General features: G+C 40.5%; 1 protein-coding gene across 4 annotated transcripts in view; it reads right to left on the reverse strand.

Annotated features, from left to right (window-relative positions):
• Window positions 1-23167, reverse strand: part of LOC131236843 (uncharacterized) — a 68112-nt gene that overhangs the window by 29456 nt on the left and 15489 nt on the right. For all 4 annotated transcript variants that reach the window (XM_058234319.1, XM_058234320.1, XM_058234323.1 and 1 more), the window contains exons 3-5: window positions 7678-13661; window positions 3889-5405; window positions 3390-3653 (exon numbers count right to left, since the gene is read on the reverse strand). In XM_058234319.1, the coding sequence (XP_058090302.1) occupies window positions 3390-3653; window positions 3889-5405; window positions 7678-13661 (7765 nt within the window). The remainder of the gene's footprint in view (window positions 1-3389; window positions 3654-3888; window positions 5406-7677; window positions 13662-23167) is intronic.

Here is a 23167-nt window from a genome sequence, read left to right on the forward strand (position 1 = left end):
AAGTGCAAATGGGGGTGTGAGAAATGGAATGTAGCGATGCGAATGAATGAAAACTCCATCTAGTGTGTCCCGTATTCCAACAAGGGCATTGGTCCTAGAGATCGAGAAGGAAGAAGAACTCTCTAATCTTCCTACGAGTAATGGTTTGGGAGCCAAAACCCAAGACACAAGAGGTTTGGGTGCACACCCTTGCCAGCCAATTGCAATGGTCGGAGAGCCACAACTCAAGACCCAAGAGGTCTGGGAGCACACCCTTGTCAATTGCACTAAGATTCTAAGAAGCTTAGGGGGGTCTTAAGTCATTGACACCTCTCTTTTCTTAGTGTGTTGTGTTCCTCTTCTTCTCCTTCACAAAGTAAGCCTATAAGGGGATGAGTTCCCTAAGGTGTTCTCTAGAAGTTAGGGGGACTAGGAAGAAGGCGGAGAAAGAGGACTAAAAAGAGGCATAAGGAGAGCTTGAGAATCCAAAGGCCCTTTACAAGACCCTTTGCTTGGAGGCAAAGGGGCTTTATTTATAGAGGTTTGGACAGCTCTTTGGTAGATAGTGGGGAAGCTTGAGGGCAAAGACACATGGCATATCCTCATACGGTCCTTAGTACTAGGGCCACTTGACATAGCCCTATAGGACCTTAGCAGAGGCTTTTTAGTAGTTTTGAAGTCTTTCAAGGGTGAAGGTTTGGTATGAGAGACATGGCATTTAAAAAAAAAAAAAAACAGAAATTAAAAAGCAAGAATTGCTCCTCTCTCTCTCTCTCTCTCTCTCTCTCTCTCTCTCTCTCTCTGCCTCTCAAATTAGGCCCCACACGAAGGATGCTCCACATCGAAGGTGGGCCCACATGATGGACAATCCACATCAAAGGTGGGCCCCGCATGATGGATGGCCCAATATTAACATGGGCCCACATAATGGATGGTCCACATCAAAGGTTGACCCATAATAAATAGCCCAAATCCAAAGTAGGCTGGTATGATGGACGGTCCACATCAAAGGTGGGCTCCACATGATGGGCAATGGACATTGAAGCTGAGCCCCACATGATGGACGGTCCACATCAAAGGTCAACCCCTAATGATGAATGGCCCACATCCAAGGTGAGCCTCGCATGATGAGCAACCCACATTGAAGGTGGAGCCCACATGATGGACAGTCCACATCAAAGGTGGCTCCACATGATGAGCAATTAATAATGGTGGGCCCCACATGATGGACGGTCCACATCAAAGGTCGGTCCTAATGATGAGTGACCTATATCCAGGGTGGCCCTACATGATGGACGGTCCACTTAGAGGTGGGCTCCACATGATGGGCGATGGATATTGAAGGTGGGCCCCATATGATGGACAGTAACATCGATGGTGGGCCCCACATGATGGATGACCAACATCAAAGGTGGGCCCTGCATAATGGACGGTGCACATAATGGTCAGCCCCTAATAATGAATGGCCCACATCCAAGGTGGGCCACGCATGATGGACGACCCACATCAAAGGTGGGGTCCACACAATGAACGATCCACATCGGAGGTTGGTCCCACATGGGGCAGTGGATGCGAGTAGGACCAAACAAACATGAGGGATAAATACTTATGATATTCGAAACCAAACATGCTTTCCTACATTTTGGCTGATAAGTATGCTGTTTACCAAACATACTTATCTACTGACTAAGTAGAAACCAACATAAGCTACTTCTGGAATAAGTAGCTTATCTAAAGTAGCTTACGATCCAAATGCCCCCTTATAGTGCTCCTAGTTGCATTGGGACACTTAGTCCAATCCATTTATCCAAACTGGTCATTGTGTCCAACAAACATTTCATAGGCTACCTTGCAAACATTACACCAACCCAACAAATATAAACCATGCTCAATGACTATTAATATGGAAGGTCAAGATGGTTTCCACAAAATAGGTCCAATCAATAATTCGATCCATCTTTGTTAGGGCCCATCATGATTGCTTATGATTCTCTAAAGAATCACTTTTGTTAGACAATGTAGCCATTCCATCCATGCTTGGAAAAAGGATCGTTAAAGTATATAGGCAAAATCAAGGGTGAATTAGATCATCCAATCAGTATGATTTTTGCAAGGTAGTCCATGAAATGTGTTATGGACTTAATAGACAATTCAGATTGATCGATTGAACTGTTCAAGTGGACCGATGCAACTAGGAGCACTATAACTTACAGTGTTCTGAGAGCATTGGAGAATTTCGCTAAAAAAGCTATGATTGTTTTCAGACAAGAGTTGGAAGGGGGAATAGTGCCTACGTTGGGTCAGCATATCTGGTGGAAATCCAATTTCCACCATATTTTGATGGCAGGCTAATTTGGACAGATAGTCAAGTCAAATTTTGATTTTCACTGGATGCTTGAGATTCCAGACAAATTGTCTAGCGGAAATTCAATTTCCACTAGATGTTGGGTCCCTAGCCTGATTGACTAGTGAAAATTAGCTAGCGTAAATTGAGTTTCCACCCGCCCTCTTATTGCATTTCAAGCTAAAATTTGAGTGTCTTTTTGGCTTAAAATCTGGCTTAGGCTATGGTCTGACCATAATGGTCATGATCCCTTTTGAAGTAGGTGTTGAGGAGTCGGCCCTCCTGATCCAGTCCGACTAAATGATTTTGATGAATCTTTTGTTAGGTGGAGTGTCTACAGGGCCCCTAATAAAATCCCTCGGAATCTTTACCATATAAAGACTCCAAAGAATCAAGCTACAAACAAAAACACATATGATCCCTATCTCTTAAAATTCCCTAAGCACAACTCAAATGTGCAGGGCACACTAAACAGGCCGAATGACCCGCCAATTGACCTTCTAGAGCCCATAAGTTCATCGCACGCTTTCTGCAATCGTTCCCACTTGCATTTCTTATCTATTCTGGCTGTTGACAGACACCAAGATCTAGTTTCTCTTATCTATTCTTCTCTATTTCCTGCTTTCCTTGGTTCTTGCTTTCTTTTGAGTTGTAAAGGATTCTTCAATCTCCAGTTGGGTACATATAATTCAACTTGAATTTTTTAATTTGGAGCCTAAATTCACCACTGTGCAGCATCAATATGCATATATCGCATCACAACCTACTACTAACTAAAATTAATCAATGCACTTAGTCTGTCAAATGAGCTCTGTGATGCATCCATTGTGCTAGATAACCAACTTGGCAAGATAAGCACAATCAGTTCATGAAATACTGAACTTGTGTGAACTAATGATGACAATGAGTTTTAACATACAGTTCCTGATGTACAGATGCAATTATACAATCCACAGCATATAAACAATAACATTATATATTTGTTAATACATTAAAAATGCAAGTTTGTGAACATGCCATCAAAAAATGTAGAAAAGATGCGTGATGAATAGACTAAATAGCATACCTATCAAAGAGAACACTTTTGCAGAGGGAGCATGGCTCGAAGGTGCAGCAAGAGCCAAACCAAGAGGGTCAAAAATGTAAAAGTAGCCACTTGAAACAACTGAAGGGAGATCGGATACAAAATAACAGCTAAGAAGTCCTAAACCATAGTTAAGAGTAGTGCCACGAAGCTTCCATGGTGGAAGAAGCTGGAGACTGCATATTTCTTCCCTGTTCAAAGTAGCCCCTTCTAGGACAACTGTCAGAGCAGGCCCTTGAAATTCACCTGTACAAATTACAACACACACACACACACACACACACACACACACACACACACACACACACACAAAATAAAAATAAAAATAAAGGATTGTACCCAAGATTAAATATGGGAAATGGAACTCAAATAGAATGGAGCACAATATAAGCTCAACCAAAATTGCAAATTGACAAGACCTCACAGGTGTGATGAAGTTCAAGTCTCCATTCGGGTCTTATAAAAACTGAATATAGGTTACCTAGATTGTGTTGGAGCAAAGATTGGCGTGGATGTTCTCGCTTATCAAATATCAGGTGCACCTTCTTTGCCTTGCAGCAGTCTGCCAACTCTAGCAGGTCAAACAACAAAAAATCATTGTTTCCATATAACGCCAGCAATTCATTTATTTTACCATGATCCATGCATGGCAAGTCTTTTGTCAGCTCATCATCAACTAAAGACAGGCAGCGAAGTGACTGTACCCCCAGTTTGTTTGCCAGATCATTGCTAATACTTGGATGTACAAAATGTTTTGCAGAAAGACTATTCTTCTCCATCCACGGTGCATCATTGTACACTAGATCCATTGAGTGCATCAGAACTCCAGAAGAATCAGGAAGTATTACTGAACTCATAAATGTATCGGATGCTTGGTTGTCTGCAGAACAGTCCACAACAGCTTCGAGGACACGATGAACAAAACTCAACTGCTCCGGTGATAATGGTGAGCCTTTCAGGTCATGTTGCAAGTGTTGCAGCACGTGCAAATAATCCGCAATATCGAAGGTTAGTCGCACACCTAGTCCCGAAAGTAAAACCCTGAATTCCACCAACTCGGATGGTACAACATACAAGTATGGATGAAATTTCACAGGTGAGTCAAATGCAAGTGCCTTTGGTGACACAAAATTGTCACCAATCCAAACCCATGGAATGCCATCCACAGCAGATTTCAAAATCATGAATTCATCAGTACCGACAAATTCCTGCAATTTTGAGTAAAGAGATGGGATTTCCCTCTGCAATGCAGCATCAGGAAGAGGCTCCTGTTCAGACTGTAACTTAAGCTGGCAGTAGGACTTGGACAGCTCAACTAATTGAGCAGAAAGAACATAGATATCAGGTTGATCCATCCAGCCAAGCTTACTTTGTAGGTACTGCGAGCAGCATTCACCATCAAGTATCCTCATTGTTGATGACACCATCCACATCTGTGACTTAGGTCTCACAATGCTTGGAGATGCTACTTGGTGTTTGGAAACAACCCACGGAAGTCCATTTAGTGGTGACTCAACACAAACAGGGCACCAACTAATGGTTCTCATTTCTGACCAAAATTCTTCGTCCGGTTCATCATGCATCAAATTGCCTAAACATGATTGCAACTCCTGATCCCAGTGGCAGTAGTTCTCTTCATCTGTCTTTTTAGAGTATATAAATTCTGCATCTTCACTTGAATTACCATTCTTGGGATATAAAATAGAATTACTGAGATCACTGAAATTTTCTTCTCCATCTCTTCTGGAAAGCTGAGACCCTAGAGCATCTAAGCAAGCAAGTAGCCTCCTTCCATAATCAAAAGCTTCAACATTCCCTGAATCATGCAACATTGAAACTGACCGGGCAGCATCAAGCAAACCAGCAAAGCCCAAGGTTTGCCTAAGTCCCAAGCTGACTAAAGTTTCAAGACTTTCAGTATTTAAGAACTTGTCACAAGGAAAGAAAGCTTCTCTGTGCAGCAATTTCTGTAAGCCAGGAACACGAGCATCATAAAGCCTGCATAGGAAACATTTCAGAACAAGAGATGCATTTACAATCCCACCCTTCATCATAAATTGTAGTTGAAAATCTTTTTGGAAGGCAAAATTCAAAAATATGGAAGAGAAATAAAGTATATAGGTTCCCTAAATCAAAGTAATTAGTGTATATGTTGAAGCTAATACAATTGCTTGTGGATACATACTTATTCATGCAGAAGAGTTCCCCAAACATGAATACCAAACTATCAAGTATTAACCAAACCGAGATCATTAAGTAATGTACCAATTACCAAATACCTTACTGACGCCTCGACAGTCGATACATATTTTTGACAGAAGCATTAAATCCATCTTATAATACCCAATCAGAGGGAAATGATTCATGTGCTTCGTGAATTAGAGCTATGAGACTAAAGGAGATAAAATACACATTGATCTCTAAGTTTGAATTTTTACAAAAGTTTAGTTCACCTTCAATGTCAGGTGATGCAAGACCCCATGTACATAGAACCATGAGAAAAGCAAGACTGTTTTTGTCACCTTGTAAAGTCCTTTTGACTCTGGGTCAAAAGTCATTTGGATAAAATTTTCAGAAGTCTCGAGTTGAATAGCATATTATCATGTGTAGTTATGAGTAAAATAACTATAAAAATAAGGTCACCATACAGTTTTTCCCTTTTTCAAATAGAGAAAAGAAGGGATTCTCGTAGCGAAATGAGTAAGTAAAAGGAGACAATGAGATGATAAGATCTTTTCTTTATTGGATGAGCTAGAGAAGTGCTTGGGACAAGTAATCAATTCACTAAGAGCTTGCAAAAAAAAAAAACATAAACATGTCCTAATACAGCTACATTTGGGATTCTCCATATGGAGATCATGAATTGATCCATAACAATCAACAAGCAGCTCTTCTTGATTATGTAATGGAAATCAAGTTAATTTTTTCCCTAAATGTGAACCTAGGCAGAACTGGATTTACAGGTGCCAGTAAGGCTGTCGACAGGTCATGTTCAGGTCCAGTCCTGGTGTAACCATACCCAGACATGCTTGGGGTCAGGTTCGGACACCCATTGTGTCTTCGGACATTCACTTTGGGTCATATTTGGGTCCAGCTCAGAAGGGTTTGGGTACTGAAGAGGGCAATTGAGGCATGAGAGCTAAATCAACCCACGTTTCACCAAATGCAATGAAGGGCATATGGAAAGGTACAGAGTCAGAGCAAATTGCAGAAACCCACTGACCCATCCATATGATTACAAAAGACAAACAGCCTCTTAAGCACTTCTTACCGAAAATTGCAGCAGACAGAGAAATCCTAGAGAAGCAAATGCTGCCAGATTTATTTATTTTTTTCCTTTTTTAAAAGATAAACAGAAATTTTATTAAGAGAAGAAGTGCCAAAAAGGCACAAAAATTATACAAATGAAAGAAAAAACAAACTCCCTCAAAAATTTACAGCAGAAAAAAAACTCCCCCAAAAATTTAGAGCAGAAACTATACAGAAATGCTACCAGAAGTTAGCAAGAGAAAAGCTCCATCAATACTGAAAGTGTGCACAAGGGTCCCTGAAGAAGTAGCCCGTGAGGCAAGCATCACTAGGATCCCAATAATGTTCCAGCTTAAGGTATCAAAGGAAAAGAAAATCTGGTATATGGATAGGAGAAGGCCAGCAGTCCATAGAAATAGAAAAACAGTGCCAAAATAAATAACTGGCTAAAACAGGTAGGTGATGAGAGACAGCAAGCAGCATGAGAGCAGTAACCTCGCCAAATTCCTCAAGGAACCCAATCAATGAATCCCAGCTAGAATGGTCCATGTAACGATGGCACCGACAGACAGGAACTGAAAAACTGAGAAGATTTAGCACTTAAACTACCCAACTGGCCCATTTAGATTAAGCAGTAGTACCAAAACAGACCTGATTTTTAAACAACCCTGCTATGGTGGACCCAAACCCAAACTGATGTTTAAATGGGTCAGAAAAATAGGCCAGAACCCAATTAAATCAGGCAGGCTTGACGGACCCACAATCCGGGTACCCGTTGACAGCCCTAGGTGCAGGACAGGATTAGAGAAATGGAGAAAAGATCTATTGAATGAGGCCACTTGCTCAATGATATTGATTCGGAAGTTTAAGCGTACAAGATGTGTAAGAAGAATTAAATTTCAAGTGCAGTAAGAACAAACTTAATTTGTCTAGATAAATTTCAGAAGATCAATAACCACAGTAATGGCATTTTGCCATAAGTGTGACCACAGAGCAAGAGAGACAAAATTAGAAAGCATACCTGGAAGGATGTTGCCACGATCCATCAGCTGCCAGAACAAAAGGTGTTTGTGAGAGAGCAGTTTTAATTGAAGCATCTTCTTCAATTAAAAGCTTTAAATCAAGGAATATGGCAGAAACAACAACCGGCCGTGAAAGGAACTCTGACATGTGAGTAAGCACATGATCCTTGTAAAATTCAGTCCTAGAGGGTTCTCGGATCCCCAGATAACTTCTTAGAATGGTTTTTTCCCTTTCTGATTCTGTGCGCACAAAACTTTCATCCAAGAGCTCATCATGCACACCTTCTGGTTTAAGCCATTTGGTAGGCTTATTTAAACTTATAAGCTTCCTATTTTTGTATGACTCAAAGATAGGGAGAAGCTTAATAATGTCAATGTGCGCAGAATCCATCTGATTCCCATGAAACCACTTCGATTGGAAAATAAAACTTCGAAGTTCACGCATCTCTCCTTCTGATGCATCACTAAAGAGGCCCTTGATTTCATGTGGCTCACCAGCAATAGAAAGTAAAGCATTTAAGATGCCAGTTGCTGTTGCATCCTGCACAAAATTGTGCAACTGTGGATGATTGATGGACAGGTCAGACCTCAAGAAGAAACACCCTAATTTCTGCAACAGCGAATACATGTTCTCACTCCATCCATCATCTCTTATCACATTTGAACTTTTGACAAGCTGCAAGAGGCAGCCATTCCTTACAGGCAAAATAGGCCACTTAGAAAAAATTGAAAGGTCAAGACAGGATGACTTCAAATACATCCAAAGTAGTCCCATCCACTCCAAACTTGGTTGCCCTTGGTTGCCTGGGGTCCAAGACACCTGCTTAGCATGCTGCCACTCTACCGGAAGAAGCCTTGGAAAGAGGTCCACAAGTGAATGACACGTCAGCAATGAAATATTTGAGTCCCCAGATTGAGCTATATCCCGTAGCTTCCCGAGAGGTACTTCTGGAATGGTGCAGTCCACAAGAAGGTGAGGAACTGAGCCCTTGAGAAGATCATACTCATTCTGGCATGTGATGAAGACTCTTTCGCCCTCTCCACGCTCGTCAAATGTTGTAAATGAACCATTGGCAAGAGGAACCAAAGGCAAACCATGCAAACTAGAACAGGGAGTAGATCCTTTTATGTCACTCAAGCAGTATTCTAGCGTCACGATCATTGCATCTCTGTTCTTAAATTCACGTTTGCGTCGAATTAACAGGGTCCTCAGCAATTGAGGGGTCAGAAAATGCAGTGAGGGGCAAATCTCCATAAATCTTTCAACCATTGGCTTAGAAACAGTAACCAAAGGCAAACCAGCATTGGATAATGCTTCTGAAAGCTCATTTGCTTTGGGAAAGGTAAAGTCAGGAAAAACAGCCTGTTTCGTTGAGATCCACTGACCCCCTCTAGCTTTTGTGTATAAAACACGGCATCCAAGATCAGCAATGCATGCATAGAGCCTCCTAACCATGGATGCCCATGGTTCAGGTCTGTTTGTTGTGGGCCAAAGTGAAAAGAACAGGTCAGACGGACCAATCTCTGCTGCAACCTTCACAAGCAAGTGACCATAAGCAGGAGCAACAACATCCTCAAGGAGGTAAATATTCCAGTCAGATCGTGCTTTTCCACCCCCTGCCATATCATTGCCAAACCAGATATCCCTCCGATTTGATGACAATTCAAAATATGCATTAACATGTGTTGGCAAACCAGTACTGATTGGCAGAGGCAGGAAGCAAAAGGCTCGGCCCTCAAACTCCCTTCTATGCTGCCTGGAACCTGAAGGAATTTGATAGTGGTCCAAAATGTTACCATTGGGTTCTGCTTCAGTAGTCTGACCACCATCACTTGGTTCCTTTACATCCTTCACAATGACAGAGTACAAGTAAGCAGCAACACACGCCCAGGGAATAAAATTTCGAGATCTGTTATCCATGGCCACAGATTTGCTTCTAGCACGTCCACCTCCCAGACATTCACTGACCATCCAGAAATGTGACCTTTCACCAGAAAGGTCTTGTTCTGTCACCACAATCTTCTGACAATTCCGTGGCAAGTCACTCTCCACAGTTTTGCTCAATTTGCTAAAGAAATTATCTTTATCCATTCCACTCTGCTGATTTCCACGAATAAAGTCAAGCATATCATGTGCTGGATAGGCTTCACTTTCAGGTTCCCTAATGATGTTCCGGGAAACACGGTGAAACAGTTGCATATCATGACCAGCCCCCTCCTTCACAAAAATGGAAATGGTTTTCACATTACGGAGAAAAAGAAGGGTCTCAGAGACAACTTCAGAAAAAGAAGAGAAAAGTGAAAGGACGTCTTCAGGTGCATACTTCTCTTTCTTTATTTGACTTCGTGAGGCTGCATTTTCACTCCTTAGAGGGAAGCGGAAGAGGGTACCAGGAAATGGATGTTGTAAATCACAGCCAAAATGCAGAAACGGAGCAAACTGATCAGGAAATTGTTCTAAGATCCTTCTCCCAACAAATCTTATTCGAAGGCCTGGATGGCTTGGGGAGATCCCAGGCAGATTACATGCATGAGGATCAAACATCACAATGTTCTCTCCAGAAACAAACCCTGGAATATCTGTAAAATGGTAAACACAGTTGAAGCCAAGCCCAAACCTTCCAATTGCAAAAGGCTTTTCAAGTTTACTGTCCTGACCAATGCGTGAAATTGCATAAAGGTCTTGTGGACTAAAAACAGAACTATTGAAACAGTAAAGAGCAGGCCCCTGCCAGTCTGCCATTTCAGGTGACAGAACAGATGAAGTCCCATACTGAGTTTTATCCAACAGAAAGATCACCTCAGAAGCTCCTGCATCATCTGCATTTTGCACCAGCTCAAAAAGTATCCCAGGTCCATCCGCATACATTTCAACTATATGCTTAAGCCTGGTTGTTAAGGCCTCATGCTGCCCAAAAGCTTCAGCAACTCCGGATAAACTCAGATTCATTGAATCAGCACTCTCAGCAAGCAACAGCCGACGGAGGGAGCATACACCAAGCTTCTCTGCTACATCATTTGAAATGTTGCCATGAACGTATTTATGAACATTTCTCTGCACACTCAAAGCAATGGTAGGTGTATTCCCAAATGCACCGTCTCCAGAGCTCAGCAACCATGGAGCATCGTTGTAAACTAGATCAGCGGCAGGAAATAATACAGATGACGCATCTGGTAAGTAGACTTTAACCTGCTGATCCTGAAAGTGAACTTCAGCCAGATGCTGCACAACCAATACTGCTGCTCTGAGTTCCTGCGCATCAAGTGGAGTAGATCCTTTCTTCGCAGCCATTCTATATAGAATATTCGCATAATCTGTGGGCTTCAGAAATTCACGTATGCCAAGTTCCAAAAACAACTCCCTGAAAACTGCTAGATCAACCGGAATAACACGAATGTAAGGAGCCAAATGAAGAGGGCCGTTTAAAACTACTTCATCCGATGTTGCAAACCCATCCCCCACCCAAATCCAGCGACATCCTTCCAGAACAGCTTTGACTATGTCCATCTCATCCAAGCCAATCATACCTGCCAATATAGAGTATATCCTTGGCATCGCGAGGGCTAACTCCTGCCGAAGCACCTGATCCGTCACAAGCTCATTGTTTTTGCCAAGCTCAAGAAGTTGGGCAGCAATTATGCTTCCACCAGGTGGAGAAGACCATCCCAGGCTGCATGACAACGCAGTTGAAGAGCATTCACCATCTAGTATGCGCATGCTTGCTGAAACAAGCCATAAATCGGCCGGTAGTCTGACCAGCTTTGGAGGAGCAACCGTAGATGATACAGAAGGCCATGGTAAAGCTTGATAAGGAGAAGAAACCAGAACTGGGCACCAGCAGATCATTCTCAAGTCACTCCAGAACTTTTCGAAGTCAGACTCCACAGAGGTATCGCGTGATCTAAAAGGTGTTCCAACCTTTGAGAACAACCTGTTCACTGTTCTTTGGCCGTCAAGAGAATTGGACAACCATTTGATTGCATTTACTTCTAGGTAAGAGAGAAGCACCTTGCCTCGTGAATGTGCCTTCAACGGGTTGCTATGCATCGCTGATTCAATCTGGCGAGCACTCTGTATAACTGTCTCAGGAGAGACTGATGATCTAAGGCCCAAACCCTGCAGCATGTCCAAAACCCCCGATTGCAGGAATGCGCCACATGGAAAACTGTCAGAATCTTCTAGAAGATCATATAGTTCTTCATTTCGAGGATCGTACAGCACCTGAGGACACTTTAAAGTCCCAGAAAGTGTAGGAACAAATTCCAGCTTCTGCAAAGATTCCCTTAAAGATGGGTCCTCCTGACACAGTTGAGGTAGATCTTGCAAAATTGATAACATAATCGTGTCACGAACCCCTGGTTGAAACTCATCAATTCTGTTCAACACTTTTTTCTTGTAGAAATGTGACTTCCTCATGCGTTCAATTCCATAATATCTCGATAAGATCTCTTCTTCACTATTAGATAAGCTGCAAACAAACTCTCTGTCCAGAAAGAACTCAGGAACATCAAGAGGTGGCAAGTACTTTTTAGGCATTTGTAAATCAGCAAAACCTCCACCATAGACTTCATAAATGGGTAGCCTTCTGCAGTTCTGTCGGTGAGAATCAGATAGAACACATCCGATATACCACTTTGGATCTAGAAGAAATTGGCGAAGTTCGCTTCTCTCACCAGCTCCAAAATTGTTGAAAAGAGTTTGTAAGATGTCCTCATTTGATGAAATCACATCAAAAATTGCATCCAGAACACCTGCACAGTTTGCATTTTGAACATAGAGAGACAACTCCTGGTGTTCAACACCATAATTACAGTCCAGTATCTTGCAGCCAATCTTAGCGAGGATATTCTTCATTGTATCAGATAACAGATCTGCATTAATCAATTTTGAGTATTTGGAAGCTCTGTAAAGATGCCCTGAAGTGGATGGCAGTATAGGCCAGTCACCAAATACTGATAGATCATCACACTGATTGTGAAGATACTGCCAAAAAAGCATGAACCAAGTGGCAGTCGGATGGTTAGAACAGGATTCTGGATCCCAGACAACTTTATTATTGTATTTCCAATCAGCGGGGAAAACTCTTGGGAATAGCTGAAGAAAACAGTGGACATCAAAGAAAGCAATATTTGCCTTTGAAGACTTTGCAATAGCCGAAAGCCTGCTGAATAAGTTGGGAGGAATATTCCGATCAATCATTTCATTAGAAATTTGGTGCACCAGCCGGTACTCCAATTCATTGCAGATAAAATATGATATTCCTTTTGAGACTTCAGAAAATAGCCCAAACTCGCCACTTGCTAAAGGCAGCAAAGGCAGGCCATTTGCATGTTTACCGACATCAGCATCAGTCAAATCCAGGAGACAATATTCCAACAGGACTAATTTATGATATCTGCTTGACGTAATCAGGATCTTGCATTCCTTAAGGTGCTTTCGTACTGCAAGAGGACTAACCACCCTTTTCCGAGAACTAGCATCATATTTGAAGAGCATGTCAACAAGTGGCTTAGGCAAACTAACAATAGGCATTCCGAGAAGTATAAGGGCCTCCCCGAGTTCTTTTGTTTTATGGAAATCCTCATCATGACGAAAAGCTTCAGCTGGGGATACCCATTTTCCTCCTTCAACATCAGAATAGAAAAGCGGAGCATCATCAATACTTCTATAGATCTGGTTCACTAAAATACTCCAAGGCTCCTCAAATGTACCCTTCGGCCATAATGAATAGTATGACTCAGTGGGACCCAATAACTTGCGCACACCAAGCAATAACTTCTTGAAAGCTGGGGCAACAATATCTTCTAAGAGAAGCCTATTCCAATCAGAACGAAGTTTTCCACCTCTGTCCATGTCAGCTCCAAACCATATGCTGCGACGATTCGAGGAAACTTCAAAGTAACCATTTACTTGGACAGTCAATCCCGTTCTTACTGGCAGCGGAAGAAAACAGAAAGCCCGACCTTGCTTAAGAACATCAGCCTGTTAAAATCATGTTACACAAAAAGCACTAGTTGAGTTAAAATACAAAGACGAAAACATGGCTAAGCTATAACAGCACATCACTCACACTTTAATGAAGAGCAGAAGTTAAATAGCATTGGAGACTACATTGCACACATAGTAGAAAGATAAAGATCTACGAAGTAGTGCTACTAAGGGAAAGATAATGCGCACATATGTCAATGGGAACCTTGATTGATGGAAAGGTGGAAGTGAGGCACAAATCAGATTATTCTGACACATGTTATATCCATACCCAAACATCAAGCTCGTTAAAGCTTTAGTTAAAAAATAAAATTAAAAAAAAACTACAAAGTTCAGAAATCTGAAGATGAAAGTAATGTAAGAGTAAAGGATATGCAGACAACTAAAAATGTGTTGCCAAAGTGCCATGTTTCAATTAATGAAATCATATGTTAGAAAATGAAACTGTATTAGAGAAGTTAAAAACCCAAATAATATGGAAGTTAAAAACTTGAGGTTCTCAACCAGGAACCAAGATAAGTTAACTATAGAGGAAGTCCTTGGACTCATACCAGATACTAACAGAAGTGACCTACTCCGCTCTACATTCACTTGTTATTAAAAGAACTGTCCATAATCCCATACAAGCATGCAAAAGCATCAGACGACCATGAAATAAACAGAGGAAAGAATTTTCTGGAACTGTGACAGTAATCAGTACTGAATTGCAGTTACAAGAGTTCCAAGAATCATTTAAATCAAATAGCATCATTTAAATCAAATAGCACTTGCAACACAGGCCATTTAGATTGGGGGCATTCGGATTCCTGCAGATCCCATTCTCCACTTCAGGAGCAACTTTTGTGTTTGGGCTGTTGGACATTGGAATTAGGATGTAACTTGGGTTGGGTCAACCCTAACTTTAGCATGGGATGGGTTGGGCTTTTGGCCAAAAATCTTCAATCCGACCCCAGGTCCCCAACCCAGCTCAAGTCAGGTTGGGTTAGGATTGACGACTTGGGCAACCCGAACCCAACCTCATATGCATTACATATACATGAGTTATGACTAAGACAAGGCACAAATGTAAAATCATGGCTTGCATAGAAGATAGGGTTCATTATTGGAACTGACCTGGGCCCACATGCCAAGTGGTTCGAGGGTTATATGTTTGACTTTATGTGTTAATTTACTCATTGCAGCTATCACCCAACCCAACCCAATCGAACCCCACCCAACCAGAATTGTGTTAGGGTTGAGTATTCGGTACCTTGGGTTGGGCTTGGGTTGCATCTTAGGCCAACTCCTCTTGAGGATGGGTTGGCTTGGGTTTTTTATTATTATTTAACGTGAAGGATGGGTTGGCTTGGGTTGACCCTCACCCCAACCCAAGTTACCCAACCCACCCAAGTTGCACTGCTAATTGGAATACTAATATATTCAAATGCGCGATGGGTATCTCAATGCCCTAAAAGAAGGGAATCACAATGCCCATAAAAATAAAATTTAAATTTTAAAATTTAAAAAAAAAAAAAAACTAGGATTTTCGTATTTCCACTAGCGATTGCCACCTCTTTGGTTCGAGTCTGGGCGAAGAAAAAATATATATATCTAAGGTGGGAAACACGCGATAGTTAGGATCATCCGACCAAAATATTTTTTTAAGGTGGATGAGCAATCGAAAGTGGGACCCGCATGATGGAGGATCTAAATCAATGATAGCACCACTTTGTAGTAAGGTCCATTTCCCTTGCTATTGGTTGGACGATCCAAAAATCAAGCCATTCCAAGACTAAGATGGGCCACACCACGTGATTTTAGAGGTTCAAGGGATGATTTTACATGATGGCCCACTTGAGTTTTTCAACTTCCTGGTTTTTGGGATCCAAGGAGAACATGATGGTAATCATATTATGGACAGAGTGGATTTCATATACACCCAAACATCAGGCCATTCCAAAACTCAAGTGAGTCACACCAAATGATTTTAGAGGTTTTAGGCATGATTTTATATGGTAGACCACATGGATTTTTAGTTGGCCTGATTTTTGGGATCCAAGGGGAACATGAGGGGGCTCTACATGGGTCATAGTCAGTGTTCAAATTGTCGGCGAAAAATCGATAATATCGCCGATATTATCGGTGTCGCCAAGCCGGCGATACCGAAACCCCCTAGTTTCGTTTCTCTTCCAATTGTCGGCGATTTTTCGGCGATAAATAAAATTATCGACGATAAATAAAGTTATCGGCGATAAATTCGCTGTAGCTAACCCACCGAAAATTTCGGGAGTGCGTAAATATGAAAAAAAAAAAAAATTTAAAAATGAAGAAGATGAAAAATCATTCCGATCCATGTAAGAGGATATTTTCGATACCTTTAAAAGAGGATTCAAAATTTGGAGGTAGCACACCAGTCGATCGATCGTCGAAATCCGTGCGTTGTTCTTCCATATGTAAAAAAAAACTTCGATTTTTCCTTTTTTTTTTCTTCAAATAAATGAAAGATTTCAAAGAAGCGGCAATTTCGGCAAAGAATCTTTCATAGATGGGTGGATATTTCCTAAATTTTGGAGAGAATTTGAGAAATTCCAGGGATTTGAAGGATTCGAGGGCTTCGGAAGATTTTCCCCAAAATGGTTTCCCGCATCCGAAGCTCCCTTTCACGGGATGACCACACGTGAGACATGAAGTGCTCACTGCTCTGTGGGCCCACTATGATGTAATGTGTTTCATTTACGCCGTCCATTTATTTTGAAAGATCATTTTAGGTCATGAGCCGTTAAATGAGTCAGATCCACATTTCAGGTGGACCACATCAAAGGAAACAGCGGTGATTGAACGCTTACCTTTAAAAACTTTTTAAGGCCCACTGTAACGGTTATTTGCCATCCAACTATTTGATTAAGTCACACAGATTTGGATGAAGGGAAAACACAAATATCAGCTTGATCGAAACTTTTGTAGCTCCCGATGAGTTTTTAATGGTGGCCATTCAATAACCACTGTTTCCTGCCATGTGGTCCACCTTAAATTTGGATCTGTCTCATTTTTTGTCTGATGCCTTAAAATGATCTGCCAAAATGAATGGACGGTAAAGATACACAACTGTTGATAAGGCCCTATGATATTTATTTGACATACAACATGTTAAGAAGGTACACAACTGTTGATAAGATCACGTGATATTTATTTGACATCCAAAACGTGTTGATAAGGTATACAACTATGGATAAGGTCACGTGATCCTTGGGCCCATCATAATGTTTCTGTGATGTTTATTTGACATCCAACGTGTTGATAAGGTCACGTGACCGTAGATGAAGGGAAAAAAATAAATCTCAGCTTGATTCAAATTTTTTGTAGCCCATTAACGGACAATCGCCACTTTTTCATCTGCAGGTAGGGTCTAACTGAGAATTGGATCTACTTCATTTTTTGCGGTCATGCCCTAAAATAATCTTAAAAATTGGATGGACAACATGGATATAGAAGACATACATCAAGGTAGTCCCCACACTAAGGGTTACACCGTCTCATGTGAGTTTGCACCTAATCTTCATTAGAGTGTGTGACTTGGGTGTGACCCCAGAACCAGTGGCGTGGGTGCCTATAGGGCCCACTTGTTAAGGCGTGATTTAAAAAAATTAAGAAGATATAAATTACAGGTCTTCCACACTACAGGAAATAGTGGTTGAATGCCTACCATTAAAATTTTCCTAAGGTCCACAGTAATATTTTTTGACCATCTAAGCTATTGATAAGGTCAAACAGACCTAAACAGACCTGAATGAAAAGAATAAAAAAAAAAAAAAAACACACACACACACACACACAAATATCAGCTCGATCCAAAACTTATGTGGCCCACAAAAGGTTTTTAATGGTCATTAACCAATGTTTCCTATGGCGTGGTCCACACAAAATTTGTATCTACTTTATTTTTTAGTCCACACCCTAAAATAAGCCGGCAAAATAGATGAACGTCGTGGATATACAATGCATACATTGAGGTGGGTCCTACGATCAAGATTTAGACGATGACTACAAGCCACCTCATCACTCCATGTAGGGATGAGGGATGGCAAAAAAGGTATGCTTTGTTAGTTCATTTAATTTTACATATCTTAATTATTGTACTATAGTTGCATTTGTATTATATAAATTTATTTTGGTTACTATTTGAGTGATTTTTGTGACAACGCATGCCTTTTAGCCCCCATTAAATGGAACTTATAATTTAATGCATTCTTTTTGCAATTTTTTCATTCTTGAATATGTAAATATGTGTATTTAGGCATGTCCTGAAGTTTCACTGAAAAATTCCACCATTTTCTCTATGTTTCCCCCATTTTCCCTGCATTTCCAGTTATCGGCGATATTATCAGCGATAACGATATTATATCTTTATCTCCGGCCAGCGAAACTTGTAGCGATACCGACAACTCGAACACTGGTCATAGTCTTGTAGAGGAACCAACCTCTCCAATTCGCTGTAAAAATAGTAAGTTCTATGGCAATTAAAACTCTATATAGTCCATGTCCATTACATAAGCTTAATATTTTAAACACACAATCTCTATATTTTTAAGTATTTAATATTAAAATAGCATAATATTTTAAATATGTTAAATACAAGATGCAATACTTTAAAATTTTATAAATTTTTCTAACAAAACTAACATTTTACCAGTCTGTTCTGTTGTGATTTTTAATTAAATATTTTATTAGTTATAAGGATAAAGAAACTTAACTAGCAAAATTTTAATGAATTTCCCTAATAAATCTCTTAAAAATTTTAAATTTTTTATTTTGTGTTAAATTTGTAAAAATGGTGTTCCACGTGCATAAGTGGGTGCCAATTGACTTGTGTGTGCGTGATTTATGGAGACGAATTCTAATTTATACATATCTACATATGCGTGTGCACAAATATAGGAGAATGTTCCTATACAGTGTGGGCTCCACAGTGATGTTTGTCAGACATGCAAATCGTGCATCTGTTGAGTTGCTCAAGATCATGTGATGTCCCAAAAATCAATTGTATTTGGAACTCGTGTCAATCACACAATATAGAACAGCGTAAAATCATGCATAAAACAACTAATATCACTTCATGGGGCTGACATAAGTTTGTGATCTATGAACAATATAATTTATATATTTACATGTGTGTGCACATATACAAGCGAATTTTCGCTAACCTTACGGTAGCTTTACCGTGAGGTCGAGCAATGTGGGTCCAACGGTGATGTGTTAAACATAAACCATGCATTTGGTGAGTCCCTCCAGGTGATGGGATGTCCGAAAGTCGTATTCAAAACTCAAGTCGGCTGCACCATCTAGAACCATTGTTCGAAATATCGATACTATTGGCCGATACATCGGCCAATATTATCGGTATCGCGGTTACGAAACCTTTCAAAAGAGATTAAAAATTTGGAAACTTTTACAGAATACTTTGTATCGATCGATATATTGATAAATATCGCATATTATCGTCAAATATCGTTTGATATCGCTAAATATTGTGCGATATCAACGATATTATCACTTTTATCGGGATTTTATTTTTTTTTTCAAGAAATTTGTTGTACAAGGGCTACAGTAGCCAACTCAGGGATGTTCGGACAACATCATTATCAAAAAAAAAAAAAAAGAAAAGAAAAACTTTCAACTATAGATTTCGGTACCTATAGAGGAGATCGCCCTGATCAGAAGTTGCATTTGATGGGCCATTCGAATCGAAGCGTTGTAGGTTAGTGCAAACAAAATCTTTGATGAGAGATTTGGGCGAAATCTATCGAAATTCAGAGAAATCGCGAAATTTGGAAAAATCCTCGGCCAAATGATAGATTTGGGAGCAATTTTAGGGCTCCGGAACGCCAGAACCCTCTCTACTTCGAAAAAAAAAAAGGTCCCCTGAGCACTTATTACAAGAAGCGGATGCATTGGTGTACCGTACACCACCGACCCGGATGGTGTGTTCACGTCGCCATTTTCAATGGGTCCCATCATAAGGTATATGTCGTATCCAAACCGTTCGTCCATTTGGCGAGCTCGTAGTAAGGCTTGAGCTGAAAAATAAGACAAATCCAAAGATCAAGTGGACCACACTGAAAAAGGCAGCGGGAGATTGAACGTCTACCATTGAAACCCTTTTGGGGGTCACAACAGTTTTGGATCAATTTGATATTTGTTTTTCCTCTTCATCCAAGTATGTGTGACCTCATGAACAGATTGGATGGAAAATAAACATTATGGTGGGCCCTACGAATGTTTTAATGGTGAGAATCATTCTCCCCACTGCCATTTATGGTGTGGTACACTTGAACTTTGGATGTGACTCATTTTTGGGCTCATGATCTAAAATGATCTCCAAATGGATGAATGGTGTGGATATAATAAATACATTATGTGGGGCCCATGTAGCTTTGATCTCCTTTGAACTATTTGTACAACTCGAGCTCGAGGAGTGTGAATTCGCACAACACGTACCCACACTAGCCAAGTCGCTGGTGTGTGGTACACCAGCCAATCCACACCGTCCATCCACTTTCATAAGTCATTTTAGGGCATGAGCCCAAAAAGAAGACACATGTAAGGCTCAAGTGTACCACACCACAAGAAAACATGGTGGCAATGATGTCCACCCTTGAAGCTTCTTAGGGCCCACCGTGATGTTTATTTGCCATCCAATCCGTTCATAAGGTTTGACAGACCTGGATAGGAAGACATAAATATTAACTTGATCCACAAATTTTATAGCCCCAAAAAAGTTTAATGGTGATCATTCAATGCCCACTATTTTGTGTGGTGTGGTCCACCTCAGATTTGGAACTGCCTTATTTTTCGGCCCATGCCCTAAAAAAATTTTGATACACCATCTTATATCGAGGTAGCCCCATGGTCAGGGTCCCATCCAAGTCGTTGGTTGCTTAGATTTGACCAAACAAATTGCGTGCATGAGTAAACTCTTAGGGCCCACCTCGATGCATGTACTGCATAACAACACCATCCATATGTTTGGATTGCTTATTTTATGGTATGGTCCCAAAAATAAAACAGATACAAGTTTCAAGTGAACCACACTATGAGAAACAGTGGTCATTGATCCCCCACCATTGAAAACTTCCTAGGGTCCACCATGACCATCCAACCTGTTGATAAGTTCACACAGACTTGGATGAAAGGAAAAAACAAATATCAACTTGATCCCAAAAAATTTGTGGCCCACAAAATTTTTATTAGTCAATAACCACTATTTTGTGTGGAGTGGTCCACATTTACCTAAAATTTGTATCTGCCTAATTTTTTAGGCCAACCCCTAAAATTAGGTTGCAAAACAAATGGACGATGCCAATATGCCGTGCATGCATTGAGGTGGGCCCTATTGTTTTCGACGGTAGCATCAATTGATCAAAGCCTTTTGCGGCTCCAAGAAGTTTCGACGGTAGCATCAATTCCAACTGGTTTCACTTGCGTAGTCCACATAAGTTTGAATGAAGGGGAAAAAAAAACAATTATCATCTTGATCCAAAACTTGTGGCCCACTAATGGTCAATCACCATTGTTTTTTATGGTATGGTCCCCCTGATTATTGGATCTGCTTCATTTTTTGGATAATGTCTAAAATGATATGGAAAAACAGATGGACGGGGTGGATATTGAATACACACATCATTGATAGGTATGTTTTCTAATTTCTACAATATCGTATGCTTTTGAATGCATTGGTTATGTTTTCATACATATCTTTATACATTTATAAATGTTATGCATTTAATTTGAATTTAGTTGCATTAGTTCAGTCAAACAACGCACAACTTAGGACCTTATACAAAGGAAATTTATTATGTGCACTTCTTTCTTAAGATTTTATGATTTAAAAGTGTGTATTAAGGTCTTTTTAAATAATCCCTGAAGTTTCGTAAAAAAATTCAACCATTTTGCCAATGGTTCCCCATGTTTCCCAAAAAGTGCAATAAATTACGTGATACAAACAATATATCCCGTGCGATAACCGATACATATTTGTATCCGAAGGTTGCGATACATTGCGCGATACCGATATTTCGAACATCGTCTAGAACAATGTGAAATCATGCCTAAAACATCTAAAATCACTTCGCAATGCTCACTTGAGTTTTGGAAGGCCTAAAATTTGGCAAGCCCCCCTCATCTAGGTGGGGGACACAAATGACAGCTTGGATGTTTGAACCACATCTCAATGGGCCCCATAAACAATCCGGAAGGTTTTAACAGCAACGCATCCATTCTCAATTCTTTCCTATCATGTGGCCTATCTAAATCATGGATCAACCAGATTTTGGGCTCTACCTAATAGGAAGGAGCACATATGATGGACGGTGTGGATGTCCAACACATCATGGCAGGGCCCACTTCATCCTAGTGGGGTGCACCAAGTAGGGTTGGATGGCATATACACCACGGTCGAGCCCACACAACATTTGAATGGTTTCTATTTCAGTTCATCCCCATGTCCATTGTTCATTGTTGCATGGAGCCATCACAAAATTGAAAACAGTGGATTCCAACAATAATTCTGCCAGTTGGGTTTGAAGTACAATTTTCAATGAAAATGTTGAAGGATAAAGCTGTCAAAACAACAAGGTCTCTCATAACCTTGGAAATCTAAACTAAACAGCTTTTTTGACAAATATCAATAATTCAATACGCACAATTTTTTGCTAAAACCTAGTAAACAGAAAATGATTTCCTGCCCTACTTTTCTCTTAAACAGGGGAAAAGCAGGTTCCCTTGGAAAACCTTTTCATTTCTAGGTTTTCAACACTCATAAACACCCCCTAAGCAACTCAACATTCAGATCACAACCAAAATAATTTTATTCAAATCTCATACAAAATTTCAAGTTTGAGAATCAAGTTTATACCAATTTATACTACTGCAGATATTGATACACAAATTATAGCTTCCACATGGAAAAGGAGCATAGCTATATGCCTATACCTAGATATATTATTTGTAGAAACGTGAGTTTCATCCATTCTCCATCTGGTACAGTTTATTAATTTATTCACCTTTCTCCTCTCATAAAAATGCGTTAAACATATTTGACATATCCAATCTTTTCTATGATACATCAAAAACCAGAACTACTGAATAAGATACGAGAGTAAAGGGTTTGAGCCCATTTCTCAATGGTAGACAAGGTGCGTTTCAACATTGAGGTCTTGGGTTCAAAGCCCAACTTACCCATCAAAAAGGAAAGGGAAAAAGAAGGTATGAAAGTATGTAAGAAAAGATAACCAATATGGAGTAGAGTGGCATATGGGATGCAAGGGCACACTTGGGGTAGGCGGCCACTGAGAGGCGGGTGGCTTGTGTGAGGCAGTACCCGTGTGATGCAGGGCCCACGAGGGGAGTTCGACCAAGGTCCTAACCCATGGGATGTGGGACCTAGGCTATGAGATAAATGGATTAATTCACCATGCTCTATCAGTTCGAGCTTTTAGGGCATATGGTTAATTGTCCTACATCAA

Source organism: Magnolia sinica, chromosome 2 (assembly GCF_029962835.1).
Source record: "Magnolia sinica isolate HGM2019 chromosome 2, MsV1, whole genome shotgun sequence".
Lineage (NCBI taxonomy): Eukaryota > Viridiplantae > Streptophyta > Magnoliopsida > Magnoliales > Magnoliaceae > Magnolia > Magnolia sinica.